Source organism: Heteronotia binoei, chromosome 5 (assembly GCF_032191835.1).
Source record: "Heteronotia binoei isolate CCM8104 ecotype False Entrance Well chromosome 5, APGP_CSIRO_Hbin_v1, whole genome shotgun sequence".
Classification (NCBI taxonomy): Eukaryota; Metazoa; Chordata; class Lepidosauria; order Squamata; family Gekkonidae; genus Heteronotia; species Heteronotia binoei.
Window position 1 is genome coordinate 130,626,804 of NC_083227.1, and position 14,731 is coordinate 130,641,534.

The 14,731-nt window shown below is 42.5% G+C and overlaps 1 protein-coding gene across 1 annotated transcript in view; it reads right to left on the minus strand.

Annotated features, from left to right (window-relative positions):
- SPOCK1 (SPARC (osteonectin), cwcv and kazal like domains proteoglycan 1) overlaps positions 1-14,731 on the minus strand; it is a 975,317-nt gene that overhangs the window by 26,847 nt on the left and 933,739 nt on the right. Inside the window, exon 7 of the mRNA XM_060240415.1 lies at positions 14,009-14,125. Within this exon, the coding sequence (XP_060096398.1) occupies positions 14,009-14,125 (117 nt within the window). The remainder of the gene's footprint in view (positions 1-14,008; positions 14,126-14,731) is intronic.

Genomic DNA, 14,731 nt, shown 5'->3' on the forward strand with positions numbered 1-14,731 from the left:
GTCAGAAGGGGGAGGTGGAGTGACAGCAGTCTGGCAGTACATGCTATAAGGTGCAGCCATTGTGCCTCTGTGCTCACCCTCACCAGAGATGGGGATGGGGTGCCTTGACTTGGGCACCGGCTATGCATTGGCACCCTAGAGTCACCACTGGTTGTTTGCCCCTGGACCTCTCCAGACCTAAAGCCCAGGATTTCAAGTTGTATGTCCCTTTCCTAAAACTTCCCAATTTCCTCCCTCCCGATGTCACCCCAAAGTTGAAAACGACTGGTGCTTGCACTGGGGACTACCTTTACCTTTTATCTTTTATAAGTGTGCTCTCTTGTTGCTGTGCACATGTGTACATGTGTGGTTATTTAAGTTCTCTGGTGCCCAGTGTACAGTGCTGGCACTGGGGACTCTGGTGCCCAGCTCTCTGACTCAGTGCCAGCACAGATCCAGAAGGGGTTGGGCTGGGGCGGCGTGCAGTGCATTTGTTCGTGTCGGAGGCATTTGGAGCTGCTCCAAATGCCTCCAATATGAGTGAATGCATCAAACCCCGCCCCCCCCCCCCGCCCCTGCTCAGCGCCTTCTGGACCTGTGCTGGAGCAGGGGCAGGGGGCTGAGCAGGGATGGCAGTGTTTGCTAGCCTGGGAGGGGTGAGTGGGGAGAGCAGGCAGCCAGGTGGCACTCTAGGTGACTGCCTACCTGGCCTGCTCCCACACGCAGGCCCAGCCAGTGTAGTTCTTTGTATTTCAGTGTAGTTCCTTATATTTGTATTTATTTTATTTTGCATGTAATAAAATTGTTTGATCACTCTCACTCTCTCCATAATATCATTTTGGGATACCACTACTGAGATTCTCCCTGGTATACATTTGGCAAGGTCCTGTATTATTCCTTTATGGAACCCTTTTTGAAGCTAATTTTCCCTAGGATAACAATTTTCTTGAAATATCTGATACATACAATACTTTGCCTTGGAGCAAAATATTGTATCATCCATGGGTTTTGAACATCTTCCAATACAGAAGTATCAGAGCCTAATCAGATGTTACAAACTGCACGGATTCTAGATTGGAGACTTGCAGCTATACTGACTTCAGGGTCATCGGGGGGGGGGGGAGGGAAATATCTGCTGGGCACTCCATTATTCCCCATGGAGACCAATTCCCATATGGTATAATGGTGAATTGATCTGCACGTATCTGGGGCTCTGTGAGGGCTGATGTTTGAGGTAGAGGCACCACATTTGCAGCATAGCATCTAGTGCCTCTCTTCAAAACACCCTCCAAGTTTCAAAAAGATTGGACCCGGGGGGGGGAGGTCCAATTCTATGAGCCCCCAAAGAAGGTTCCCTTATCCTTCATTATTTCCAGTGGAGTGAAGGCATTTAAAAGGTCTGCAATTCCTTTAAGTGTGATGGCCAGAACTTCCTTTGGAGTTCAATTATGCTTGTCACAACCTTGCTACTGGCCCCATCCCCAAAGTCCCCAGATATTTCTTGGACTTGGCAACCCTATTAACAGGCATGGTGAGGAGGCCCTTTCTAGGCCCATTTTGGCCTTTGAGGGAGAACTCACTACAGTTGCCAGCTCCAGATTGATGGGAAATTCCTGGAGGTTTTGTGGTGGAGTCTAAGGAAGCCAGAGTTTGGGAAAGGGAGAGCCCTCAGCTGAATATAATGCCATAGATCCCAGGTTTATATACCCTACCCATTTTCCATGAAGGTCCAGCTTTTGGGGCAGGATACAGAAAGCTGCTTGAGAGCTTACTGGCTGACTGCAAATGCTGGGCCCAATTGCTCCAAATCATCCTTGCTCCCCCCTGCCCCCAATTCCACGCAGGCACAAATTCATGCCCCCAATTCCACGCAGGCACAAGTTCATGGCTGGGAGTTTGTCTTATTGTTAATGCTGGAAACAAATGTATGATCCTGAAATACACTGAACAAGTTCAGGTCTCCATGTAAAATTTTTGCTGATGAAAGTTGCTTTCAATAAATCACCCTTTGGCAGTTGTATGTCAACAGTCAAGAACAGAAATCCTGAAGCTTAAGCACACCTTCTCATCTCTTTCTAAACAACTTAAGCTTTACATAGGAAATGCATCCTGTTCAAGCTACATATTTGTCCAAAGGAGTGGCTTTCAGGGAACTGCAGGAAATTAATCACAGGAATTTACTATCTTTTCTTAGACATCTGATGTGTTTAATTCATAGCATGAATTCACCTGCATTGTAGGAATTATATCAATCGTCAAGCTGAGTTATGGCAAAACATTCTTCCCCCAAAACACATTCTGAGATATTCAGCAACTATTTCACTTACTGTACTGGAGAATACTGACAGACCACTTCTACTATAAGAAATATTCCATAGTGTCATCAGATGCATAATCCAACACAAATCCTGTTAGAACTCCTAAGATCCATAAAGTAAATATATTATTTAACTATTCAAATATGTCTTTTATTCTTGGCATAGTGTTCTGGCTGAAATAATCATTGGCACAACACATCCAAAGTTATATACACTATTTCATTGATTTCAATGGGAAAGTGCAGCATTCTTAATTCTTATTGAAAATAACGGAACATAAAGATGCTTAATGGCTAGATCATTTCCACTGTATTCTTACTCTTTTTTGTAAAGGATGGAGCATTTATGTACATTTGAATTTATGGTGTAATTGGGAATGAAGGTAGTGGCTACACAGCAGCATTGTTCAAACATAAAGATTGTTTGTTGGTACAAGGGATCACATACTTCCTGTTTCCCTCAGGTGGAACTATCTAAGGAAAGATTTCCTCTTTCACACCATACAAGATGTCTTCTTTTGTTGTTGTTAGTCTGGACTCCTAAACCACAAACTTTGCTTTGTCTTTTCCCTCCAGCTAGAATTAAGCCAGCATCTGGAACAGGGGAAACCAATCTCCCAGCTTTTACTGCCCTCTGCTTGTCACCATTCAGTGAGACAGAAGAGGGAAAAGTAGCCAGAAAATCAGTGTTGTGCCAACAGCTCAATGTTGCTTCTAGCAAATACCAGGCATACACTACCAGCAAATACTATATAACCCAGGGTTCCAAATACTCTGGCAATCAGCCAGAAAGGGAGGAATGAGAATGGAGGGCATGATGTTGCACCAACAATGCAAGATCACTCCCAGGGAATACCCAGATATGATGTAACTGGACTGGTGTTATGCTCTAGGTTTTGCTCCTAACTCTGTGGTTTTAGGTGAATCCTAGAACTTCATGCCAGAATGGTGACATCACTTCTGGGTATTCCCTGGGAATAATCTTGCAGAGCTGGTGCAACATCATGCCCTCCATTCTTATCCTTCCCTCTCTGACTGGTTGCCAGACTCTATTTGGAACCCTGGTTGTACAGTAAGGAATAAATCGTAAATTGTGATTTAGATACAGGCCTCAGATTCAGTGGGAGCTCACAGGAGCACAGCTCCTGAACCTTTCTGAGAGTTCCACCTCCTCCCTCTGAGAGTTCCACCTCCTTGTCCATTGAATAGTATTGCAGTTGCATAACAATCCGTGGATGAGCTCCACCACCTATTTTCTACAAAACAACCCCTGTTTAGATATAACTTCAAACTATGGTTGCCATGAGAGTGGAAGTCTTTATTAACTATCTAAATTATGAAGAGAGAAGAGAGGGGGAGCATACATGGAAGGAGAGCCAGTTTGGTGTAGTGATTAAGTGTGCGGACTCTTATCTGGGAGAACCGGGTTTGATTCCCCACTCCTCCACTTGCACCTGCTGGCAAGGCCTTGGGTCAGCCGTAGCTCTGGCAAAAGTTGTCCTTGAAAGGGCAGCTGCTGTGAGAGCCCTCTCCAGCCCCACCCACCTCACAGGGTGTCTGTTGTGGGGGAGGAAGATAAAGGAGATTGTGAGCCGCTATGAGACACTTCGTAGTGGAGGGCGGGATATAAATCCAATATCTTCTTCTTCAAGCATGGTATTCACTCTGTAGCATGCTGAAAGCCACATTCACAATTGCCATAATCTAAAATAGCCGTATGACCACTGTATCCCCTTTGAGTTACCTGACCAAATATGCACATACAATACTATGAAATAAAAGTGGGGGACCCTCAAGCACCTTCTGGGGAGGATTTAATTTTTCTTTCCCCATTATTGCTTTCCCCCTTCCCTGAAGACTGATAGCCCTTTCCCTGTTCCTGTTTCCTTCTCTCTGTCCCAGCCAACCTACTTTTACTCCTGTCTTCAGCTTTCCCTCCATTCCTTTCCCTAAAACCCTCCCCTGGGATAAATCTATGTAGTTCTAGCTGCTTGGCTGCACTGGACACTAAGGCAAGTCCAATTATGGGAAACATGCAAGAACTTTTGGAGGCATCTGACTTTCCTGTGTATCACCTTCCCCACATGATTTATTCTTTTACTTCTCCCGGAAGCTCCGATTTACTCACCTTTCCATACTTCCTTTTTTCTTTCCCACCCATCAATCTAACAATTTTTATATTACCTGCCAGCTTCAGCTATATTTATTACTTATTTATCCTGTGAGATGGATTAGGCTGAGAATGTGTGATTAGCTCAAGGTCATCCAGTAAGCTTCCATGGCAGAGTGGGGATATGAATGTGGGTCTCCAGATCCTAGTCTGAAAATTTAACCACTACATAACACTGGCTTTTGTAGGGTGGCTTCTGTCCTGGAAAGGGCCCTGACTCCTTTCTTTTACAGACAGAAACCAAGGCTTGAAGGCCAGCAATATTGTGGTGGTTGCCTAATAATGTCCACTGAGGGCATTGATTTCTTAAACTTAAACTTATTATTTAGGGGTGGGGTGAGGTGGGCTAACTCCATTTTTTAATTTCAGATTTTTCTGCAAACCTGGTGCTTTTCTCAGTCTTGTAGAAAGATCTGTCTTGTTTGTTTATAGCATCAGTTTCCAGATTTAAGCAGGCCTCAGATTCAGCAGGAGCTCACAGGAGTGCAATTCCTGAACTTTTCTGAGGGTTCCCTCTCTTCCTCCCCACCTACCTTGTCCATTGAATAGTAGGTACAGCTACATAACAATCCCTGGATTAGGAGAATAGCCACCAGGAGCTTTGCCACACCCCCAGCAGCCCTCATTAACCCTTGGAGAATCCCATACCACCCTTTCTCCACTTCTTATGTGATTTTGGATCATAGGTGGCTTGCTAGTCTTTTGACTGGGGGTGGGTGAGCAAGGTGAGCCCCAAGTGAGCAAGGCCTGCTTGGGCTGGCTGGATCTATAACCAACCCAAGCAGGCCTCGCTCACCTGGGGCTCTCCTTTCTTGCATTGGGTTGCTTTTGGCTGGTGAGGGATGCAACATATGCTAATGAGTTATGCTAATGAGCTCCACCACCTATTTTTCTACAAAACGACCTCTGGATTTAAGTATCCCCAAATGAAGTCATGTTATGAATTAGATAACATTACTATTAAATATACACCTATTACCATTAAATCACCAGAGTACCTTTTCTGAGCATGTGGGGTTGTCTCTACCCATCACTATTCATCCAATGCACCTTTCTATCTCTTGCTGTTTCCTTGATCTCTTCATGGCATGAAGCTTGCAGCATTGATGAAGGACAGTGGCCATGTCTATTCCTCATGGTGGCCTAATCTATTTTTTCTCATGGAGAAAGCAACAGAGCACAAAGGAAATAAAGGGTGCTCAGGCTTCCCATGCTAGAAGCCTGTCCTGAGCCAGCCAGGAGTGCTGTGAACCTTCTCTTTCCAAAAAAAAAGCCTTCATCCCTCTATTTCCTCCCTTCTCTCCCTTCTTTGCTTTCTCATCAGTATAAGGCAAAGCAGCTCTGGCAAGCCTGAATACAAATAAATATGCTACCTTCCCGCTCTGGCCAGGTTGCTCTTTACCAGCCTGGCTGCCATGGCAATGGTGATGGTTTTATTCTTTTTTCTCAGCTTGAATCTTCTCCTGGTAGTTGTTCTGGTGCTGGGATGAGAGTGAAGAGGCTGCAGAGAAGGTGTGTGGGTGGGTGTTGGAGAGGACAGGCTCTTTACTTCCATCCCCAGCATGTGGCATGCATCTCAAGGTGGTAGTCCTTAGAATTTTAGCAGTAATTGAACACATGGCATATAGACAGCAATTGCACATGGACTTCTTTTTAGATATTTGGAACACTTTTATAGAAACTTCTGAGTAGTTCTGCTATGACTTATATTTTTGTATGAACATATACTTTTCCTTTGTAGCTGGATTTTCAGCCCCCCCCTTCCTTTTTCATGTTTTTTTTTTAAAGAAAGAAATAATTAAAAAGTTGGCTGTCCTCTAGTCCTTTCTGTGGCAGCAGTTTCAAATTTGAACCATTTGTCAACCACAAACCCATTTTCATGAAATATGGGTGGGTGCTACCCTGGGGGAAAGTGCTCCGAAGAGCCACATACAGCATGTCAAAGAACCAACCACATGTGCAGTTTTTTCTCTCTGTGTTTTTCATTTTGGTTCAATTAAATGCAAACAAATTTCAGGATTCCTTAAAAAATAACATAAAACAACCAGATCCCAATACAGTAAAGTATTCAGATCTGGGATTTTTCAGAAATCCCAATTTTGTTTTGCTCCAATTGACTTGAACCAAAAAATACAGGGTGGGGGGGTGGGAAGCGGCGGCAAAGCTGCAAAGAACAGCTGAGAGGCAGCTCAGCAAGGGCTCTTTGGGAAATCCCTTTTAACTGGACCGTCCAACAGAGCCCACCAAGCAGCTGATCCTGTGGGGAGGACTCTCTCTGCAGGCTCTGCTGGGGCTTTCTTTGGCAGTTCAGACGAACAATCCAAAAGAGTCCCAGGTGAGCCGGCGAGGAAAGTGCTCCTCTCAGCTGTTTTGTGGGTGATCTTCTGCAATCCCTTTAAGCATCCTCTCTTTAAAGGGATTGCAGAAGAAAGCTCCAAAACAGCTGAGTGATGGGAGCAATCTGCTCCAGCCCCTCAGCTGTTGATTGGGTTTGCTGGTAATTCCTGAATATATCTGGGATTTTTGTTGTTGTTGTTTTCCTTAAAAATCCTGAATATATTTGGAATGCCAAAATATACCCCCAAATACTGAAAAGTTGTTTTGGGGTACATTTTTTTATTCAGGTAGACCCAAGTGCACACCCCTGAACTATGTTTGAATGAGATTTTCTTAGGATCTTTCATAGATGTTATCCAAGTTGCGTGCAAACTGTGATCCTTCACCACTGGGGTAACAGTAGAGACCCAGAATGTGTGTTTTGTTCCTTCCTCTGCAGTATTGCCTCATTGTTTGGAGGTGTAGGAAATTAATGTGCTATAAAAGTTGGGTAATGAGGGCAACAGTGCAGAACGTTTTATATCCTAATAATGTCTGGAAAGGATACTACAGTCTTCTCACCTCAAGCACCACTCTCTGCCTTATGGTTGTCACTCTCTGGCAAATGGCAAGGCATGGAGAAAACTTACTGGGAAGTCAGTTTTCACCATATAATTTCTGCCAAACACCAGAGAATCATGTGTTGGTGGCAATGGGATGATGTCACTTCTGGTGTGTGCTGGAAGTGACAGAACCACACTGCCAGTAACACTGCCAGTACTTTTGATGCCAGTAAGTCCCCCTGCCAGCCAGTTGATCAATGGTGAGGTGAGGGGTCCAGGGCAGGGTCCTGGCAACCCTAATCTCTCCCTTATAATGAATTGTGGGGTGCAGAGAGAAAGCTGCATCAGTGATATTCTTGCATCAGAAAAGAAAGCTTTACCTAGGGCATGAATTAATTTCTACACCAATCCCAACTGTCTTAAATGCCAAGGATCAAGGTAAAAAGCCCAAACAGTTTTTTAGGCTTAGCTTCTGGTTAGGACAGTTATGTTACTTATTCATGTATTTTGGCTTCTCTTCAGACAGTGCTAGAATGGTTATTAATTAGCATCTTTTGAGGTGTGGATTGCTGTCATTCAAACACCTGCTCTCATTACATTTTAAATCCTCTAAAAAGTTAGAAGAACCACCAGCCAGCTTCCTATCACTTAAAAGCCCAGAACAATCCCAAACAAATCACCTACTTGTAAAATGCTTCCCATCCTCTCAAACATTCATGTCCTACACATCAGAATAAACATTTTTACGTGAAACAAGTAATGTACAAATACATATAAAACCTTGAACCAGTTGGCTTTATTACAGAAATTCTAGGCACAATACCAATTTATACTGAAACAGACTGATGGGCAATGAGTCTAATCTGAAGTATGTATCTGGCTTGAACATGGCCAGAACCCCCTTTTAGGAGGAGTGTTTCTGCAAGGGGTAGTGTTGCATCACTGAAATCCTAAGATTCAAGGAACTATGCTTGAAAAAAGAAAACAACCCTTCCACATGGCTGTTTACACAACAAGCCTTGGCCAATGCTATTTGGATGGGAAAGTGACATATAAATGTCTTAAATATACAAATAAATTAAATACATACTGAAACTAGCAGCTCGTGGTAAACTTTGCCTGAAACCACATAGCAGCTTTAGTAAGCACAGATGAGCTGGCTTCCCTTTTCAGTTTGTTGGTGGCATGGACAATGGGGATAACCCCACTGACCAGCCCACATAACTGAACTGTGAAACTTCATGCACACCTTCACACCTCCATCCCTAAAACAAAGCTTTGGATGGGAGTGATCCAGGTGGGTAGTCATGTTGGTCTGAAGGAACAACAAATTTAGAGTCTAATGGCACTTTTTAGACTAATGAAATTTTATTCAGGGCATGAGCTTTCGTGTGCCAAGCCCACTTTGCCAGATAATAGAATGGAATGGAATTAACAGACCTACATACAGAGGGTGGCCAGTGAAAATGTTTTTTATAGGAGTGAAAATACGAAGGTCAGCAAGACAGCACTGGATATATCTTTCCAAAGAACCAAGGTCTCATCTGGAATACTTGGCTGTCTCTCATACCAACTTCACACACCACATCTTGGATAATAAGAACCTGGATCAGGATGCCTCCCATTCTCAAAACTTAGCCAATTTATACAGGGTTTACTACATTTTGAAGCTTATGAGGAATAATTGGTTTTCAATGACACTGTAGACAAAACAAATATTCAAAATGTACAAACTTGAAGGGGGGATGTTTGTATTTAGAGAGTCTCTGTATAAATTCCAGAGCAGTATTATTATTATTTTTTAAAAAACAACCCCATAGAAGTACTGCTTGACTTTGGCCCTGCCAAGAGACTGTCTTCTTTGCATTGCAGAAATTGATTTAAGCTCTGTCACTTGTACAAAGAAAGAAAAGGTAGCTAACACAAGCCACTTAGTCTAAACAAGACAGTGAACAAGATTTCAGTGAATGAAGGTCAGAGCTTAACATTGTGCCAATATTCCTGCTTTCATGTTAGGACAGGAGGAAAAGAACCATCTCAGGGGTTTTTTGTCTGCAGATTAACGTAATCCTTTCAGTTATTTTATTTGCACACAGAGCAGCAGCTTGACATGTAGTGCAGCATTCAGAAATGTTCAGTGGAACACCTCCAGCTGTGGTGTCCAAGGAAATCTTAGCCATAATTTCCTACCATCTGCAAGTTATTCAAAAGCCACAAGGGGATATTCAAAGTAAATTGCATTGAAAAGACACAGGTTTCTGATGGCTCCATAACCATAACCTGACAGCTCATGTCAATGAAGTGATCAGATGTCAGCAGAGGAAACTAGCAGCAGAGTAGGATAACAATGAAGTTTCATGAAGATCAGAAACCTACACCTCATTCATACAGACACCACATAGATTGGTGAACCTGTTCATGGACCATACTACTTCAAATTATGGTAGTGCTTCTCTAATGTAGTATAGCTTCCCCATAAAAAATATTTACACACATACAAAATTAGCATGCTAAAGAAATGTTATGCTAGAATAAGGGTGGTGAACCTCCATCCCAAGAGCCGTATACAGCCCTTGAGGTCACTTGGTGTGGCCCTCGGGGATTGCTGGACTGAACCCAGCCATGTGGCAGTCTCCCTGAGGCCTGGCTGGCCAGCAAGGATCGTGGGGCCCAGCTGCACTGTGCAGCAGCCTCCCCAGGGCCAGGCAGGGATCACAGGGCCCAGATGTACTGTGTGGTAGCCTTCCTGGGGCCTGGCTCGTCAACTAGAATTGGTCAGTCCAGGGAAACCCTATTGAACAGGTCAAAAGTACCAAATATCTGGGGATTAATTTTTCCTATAACGGGAGCTGGGCAACCCATCGCAAGTGCGCTCTAACAGTGGCAAGAACTAGTGCCTTGGCTATTGCCCGTTTCTTTTATTTGAAAGGGAACCGATATGTCCCTTTGGCCCTAAGAGCTTTCAATGCGAAATCTAGCCCCCAACTTTTATATGGTGCCCCTATATGGATCAGTGCCTTTGATCACACCACTGAAGGCCTAAAATCCTTCTTTTTGAGGAAAATTTTGGGACTACCCAACTGTGTTCCTTATGCTGCAATTTGCATGGAAACTGGACTGTTGCTGCTGGAAACTCACGCCTGGCTTTTGACCTTTAAGTTTTGGCTGCGCCTTTTATTTAATTCTGATCAGAATTCTTTCACCTTTTTGATGCTGATGGATCATCATGCATCCAAATGGTTGACCCTGATCCAAAAGAAAATCACATCCATAGGAATTTTATTGGATGCATTTTATCTATCCTCTGCTTCTGCGGTATTTCAATCCATCAAACGTAGACTACTAGATATCCAGTTGCAATGTCTAACTGAGGCAGCTCGGAAAACGTGCTCCCCAAGCTATCTGGGTTTATCCCAGATTCCTGGGCTTTTAGCTCCCTATTTCCTCTTTTTAATTGATCCTCCCCAAAGAAGAGCATTCATGCTGGCTACATTTAATGCATTACCATTGGCCATCCTTTTCGGAAGATACCACAGAATCCCCCGCAATCTTAGACGATGCCCTTGTAGTCAAGGAGTCATCGAAACGGTCCCTCATGTTCTTTTGGACTGCCCTTTTTATAGCAGTCCACGTGCAAGATATCTAGATGCACTGCTTTCTGACCATCAAGACCTTTCTGACAATGCCAAGGTTCGTTTTTTACTCCACGGGAAACACAACTTTGTCACTACTCACGTTGCTTGCTTTTTACAGGTTGCAATCCAAATCAGAGAGGCTTTTACTCATGCATAGCCTACTGCTATTTTATGTCATTTAACTTTTGCTGGTTTTTTCTAAGGTTTTATTATATTCTATAGTGTCACTGTTGGTTTTAAAGTATACTGTATTTTTGTATTAATGCCAATAAAGGTCTATGGTATGTTATGTAACTAGAATTGCTGCAGGGCCTGGAAAAGTTATTGTCACAGTTCAGTTTGCACTTGATTATCCCAGATGGTGTGACCTAATATGCTAATATTAGGCGATGTGGTCTAATATGCTACTGAGTTCCTGCTGGGCGTTTTCTACAAAAAATCCCTGAACATATGTATTTGCCTAGTGCGGCAGGTTGTGTGTGTGTATGTGTGTGTGCCAGATTAGGCTCTCCCCACATGACTTCAAATAGAAAAACAATTATTTGCATTAATTTTGCTGGCCTGAATCATTCTTCCTCGGCGGAGCACTGTTTTTTAAGTTGATAATTTTTTATGGCCCATGAATGATGTTATAAATATCCATATGGCCCTTGACAGAAAAAAAGGTTCCCCACCCCTGTGCTAGAACCTGTCTCCCGAGATCTAGTTTTCTCTGTTCAGGAAGTTTTATTCTATGGAGGAGCATGCCAGTATGATTTCCTGCCCACAGAGAAAACCATCCAACAATGGTTTTTCCATGTGTTGTGTGAATTAGTGAGGCATTACTGTAGAGGTGGGATATTTAAGGGGTTTGTAATATCCATAAGCGCTCAAGTGTTCTTTTGAATTTCATGGATGATTTAAGATGCAGTTTGTTCCTATAAATAATTTAAATTGATATTCAGCACAGCCAGACCAAGGTAATATATGGCATCATTGCTCTTTGGTAATAATTAGGCATGTGTGTAGATTTCTCCCCTCCCCTCACATACTCATTGACCCAAGAAAAGAGAAAGGCAGAAGAGAATCTCACATTTTTTTGTTCAGAGACAGGGGCTTGTGTACTTCATAATAAATGTATAATAAAGCTTTCTGTAAAAATTATGTTTCCAATCTAGTGCCTGTCATGGGAATATTTGCCGCACGCAAAACCTACAGTGAATTTTTGACCTACAGATTGAAAAATTGCCCATGTTTGACAAATTCTGCTGAGAACAGGTGGGAGGCTTCATCTCTGCTGACATTTCACTTAGTTTCTCAAAGTCTGTTGCCTCTAGCTGGGGGAAGGGAGTAACAAGACTGTCTTTCAGTTGTTTCAGAGCCTATCAGTTGTTCTACTCCCGGACTGTTGTCCCTGATCACTGGATTAGCCTTTTTCTGCTGCAAAATTACCTTGACTGGATTCTGGTTTTCTGGCCTTGGAGGCAAACATTTACATTTTGTCCCCTTACCCTGCCTTCCAGAATATGACAGAAAATCCAAATGCATCTTGACTGCAGAGTCTGAAAGTGCCCTTTCCCCTCATCTAAGAGGAGGTGGAGGCATGAAAGTGAGATCTTGTGCTGCCGTGCAGAATAACTGATTGGTGCAATGGGGTTGGCTCTGAAGCTTCATAATGTCAGACACCTACTGGATATGAGGATGGGGAGGTTCAAACACAGAAATTAACAGTAATGGTTCTGACACCACTGAAATTGCCCATTACATATCTGGACTTCCCACCTATCCGAATAATATCAGTAGGCTCAATGGAAGTCCAGCTATCAGGACTGTGGTCTTTGACTGGTCTTCTCATTTATGGGAAAACAAGTCTTGATGTTTTCAAGGTATTGGAAGTAGCAAAGGAGAAACAGATGAAGATCATCTAAATGCTGATAGCCTCCTTATTGCTTGCTCACAGTGTATAAACTTTTAAATTCCTGGTTTCATTTAGTCTTCTCAGTTGTGCTTAAAGGGCAGTTCTCTAAAGTCTGTTAAGCTCACAGATGCTCAGACATAAAGATAATGCAATAAGTAATTTCCATATGGATTATTTACTATGGGTTCAATGTTGTTGGGACTTGTTGGGGCTTGTTTCCTCCTCCTCAACAGTATTATAAGTGCATTTGTACACATCCTGGGAGATCCCTGGCTTTTCTCTGATCTTTCCCAAACCTGCTTTAATGCAAAGTTTTTGGGAAGATCACAGCAAAGTCTGAATGTCTGCTATGTAGGTGGGAAAGTTTGGATTCTCCTTGTCCCTCCACACAGTATGTGCCCTGCTTCTGTCTCCATAGTGGCCATTTCTTTCCACTGTCACTTGGGAAGATTTTAGTTTTTTAAATCAGCAATTGACTATTATTATAACAATCTGTGTATCAGGTTTTTGGATGCCAAGCTTTCATTTTTTTAAAAAAGATACTAGCTCCTTCCATTGCAAAGATATAAGAGGAAAGGCATATCTCCACAATGGAAGAAACAAGAGACTTACTTAAAAAAAAGAAAACAAGAATTCAGAGACCCTGATATGCAAATAGTTAGAATGTTATAATGATATAATAACATCCAGTCAACAATTTTAAGAAAACACTGAAAAGGCCCTAGTGGCAGAAAGCTGATGGCCACTGCCAGGTGCTGGGCAAGAAAACTGTGGGGAAATCTGTCATGTGGGAGTCATGTTATTGCACTATATCAACAGCCATGCTAGCAATGGTGAAATCACACAAACCTGTCCCCAAGTGAAAAATATCACACAAGATTCTGTTGCAGCCCTTGGCTAAATAACCTTTGAGTGTTTTGATTAGCTAGAATGTCTTGATTATATTAGAAAAATGCTGAATACATTTCTAACAAATACAAAAAGAGAAAAGGGGAGGTGTGAGAAAATAACAGGCACGTATGTGTATCCCAGCATAACTAGATCAAAGATTTTACACTGACTGTCCTTGCAACTGTTGCTGACTACTGAAATTATCTCAAACTTTTTTAAATCAGATTTTTTTGATCTTACTGCCTTGTGCTGAATCAGAGATTGTAGGCTTGATGACACGATTTGCATCTTCGTGAAGAGCACCAAACCAGTCTTTTAGACGTGAAGCAAGGTTCCTCAGCTCCTTGTCTGTGCAAACTGCCAAGAGAATGACAACAATTAAATCAAAGCAAATATGCTAGACATTTTCTAATAGAACAAGATTATAGTTTATTCTTTGAAGAATCAACTTTGATTTCCAAAGCTGTGCATTTCAAGGAGATGAGAAGTGGTGGGTCAAGGAATTACAAGCATATCCACAAAATAGAAAGTAACAAGGCAAGGATTTATTATTAGAGGAACACTGGCTAAGTGGGAGCTGCAATTTATGGTGTATGTTCTGGACACACATCCATCTTTTGTTGCTTCCCACAGATGTGTGGGTGTTTAGGTAAGGGTTGTCACCTTTTAGATCTTCAGAGAAAACACATCAATCAAACAGCAGTAGGGAAAAAAGAGAATAATCCAGCACTGCTATTAGATCAAGGCTCTGGGAATAATTTATAACCCTTGTTTTGCTTTAGTGTAAAGCTATTGTCATGGCAATAGGAAATCTTTCTTTTAACGGAAGCTGTCATGTTCTCCAATTCAATTGCAAATAAGAGTTTGCAACCTCTTAAATTGCCAGTGCTTCTTCATGCTACCTAGATTAAAGCATCTGCTGCTTGCTCCCCTTATATAATTTTTATTGGAAAACATGTCATT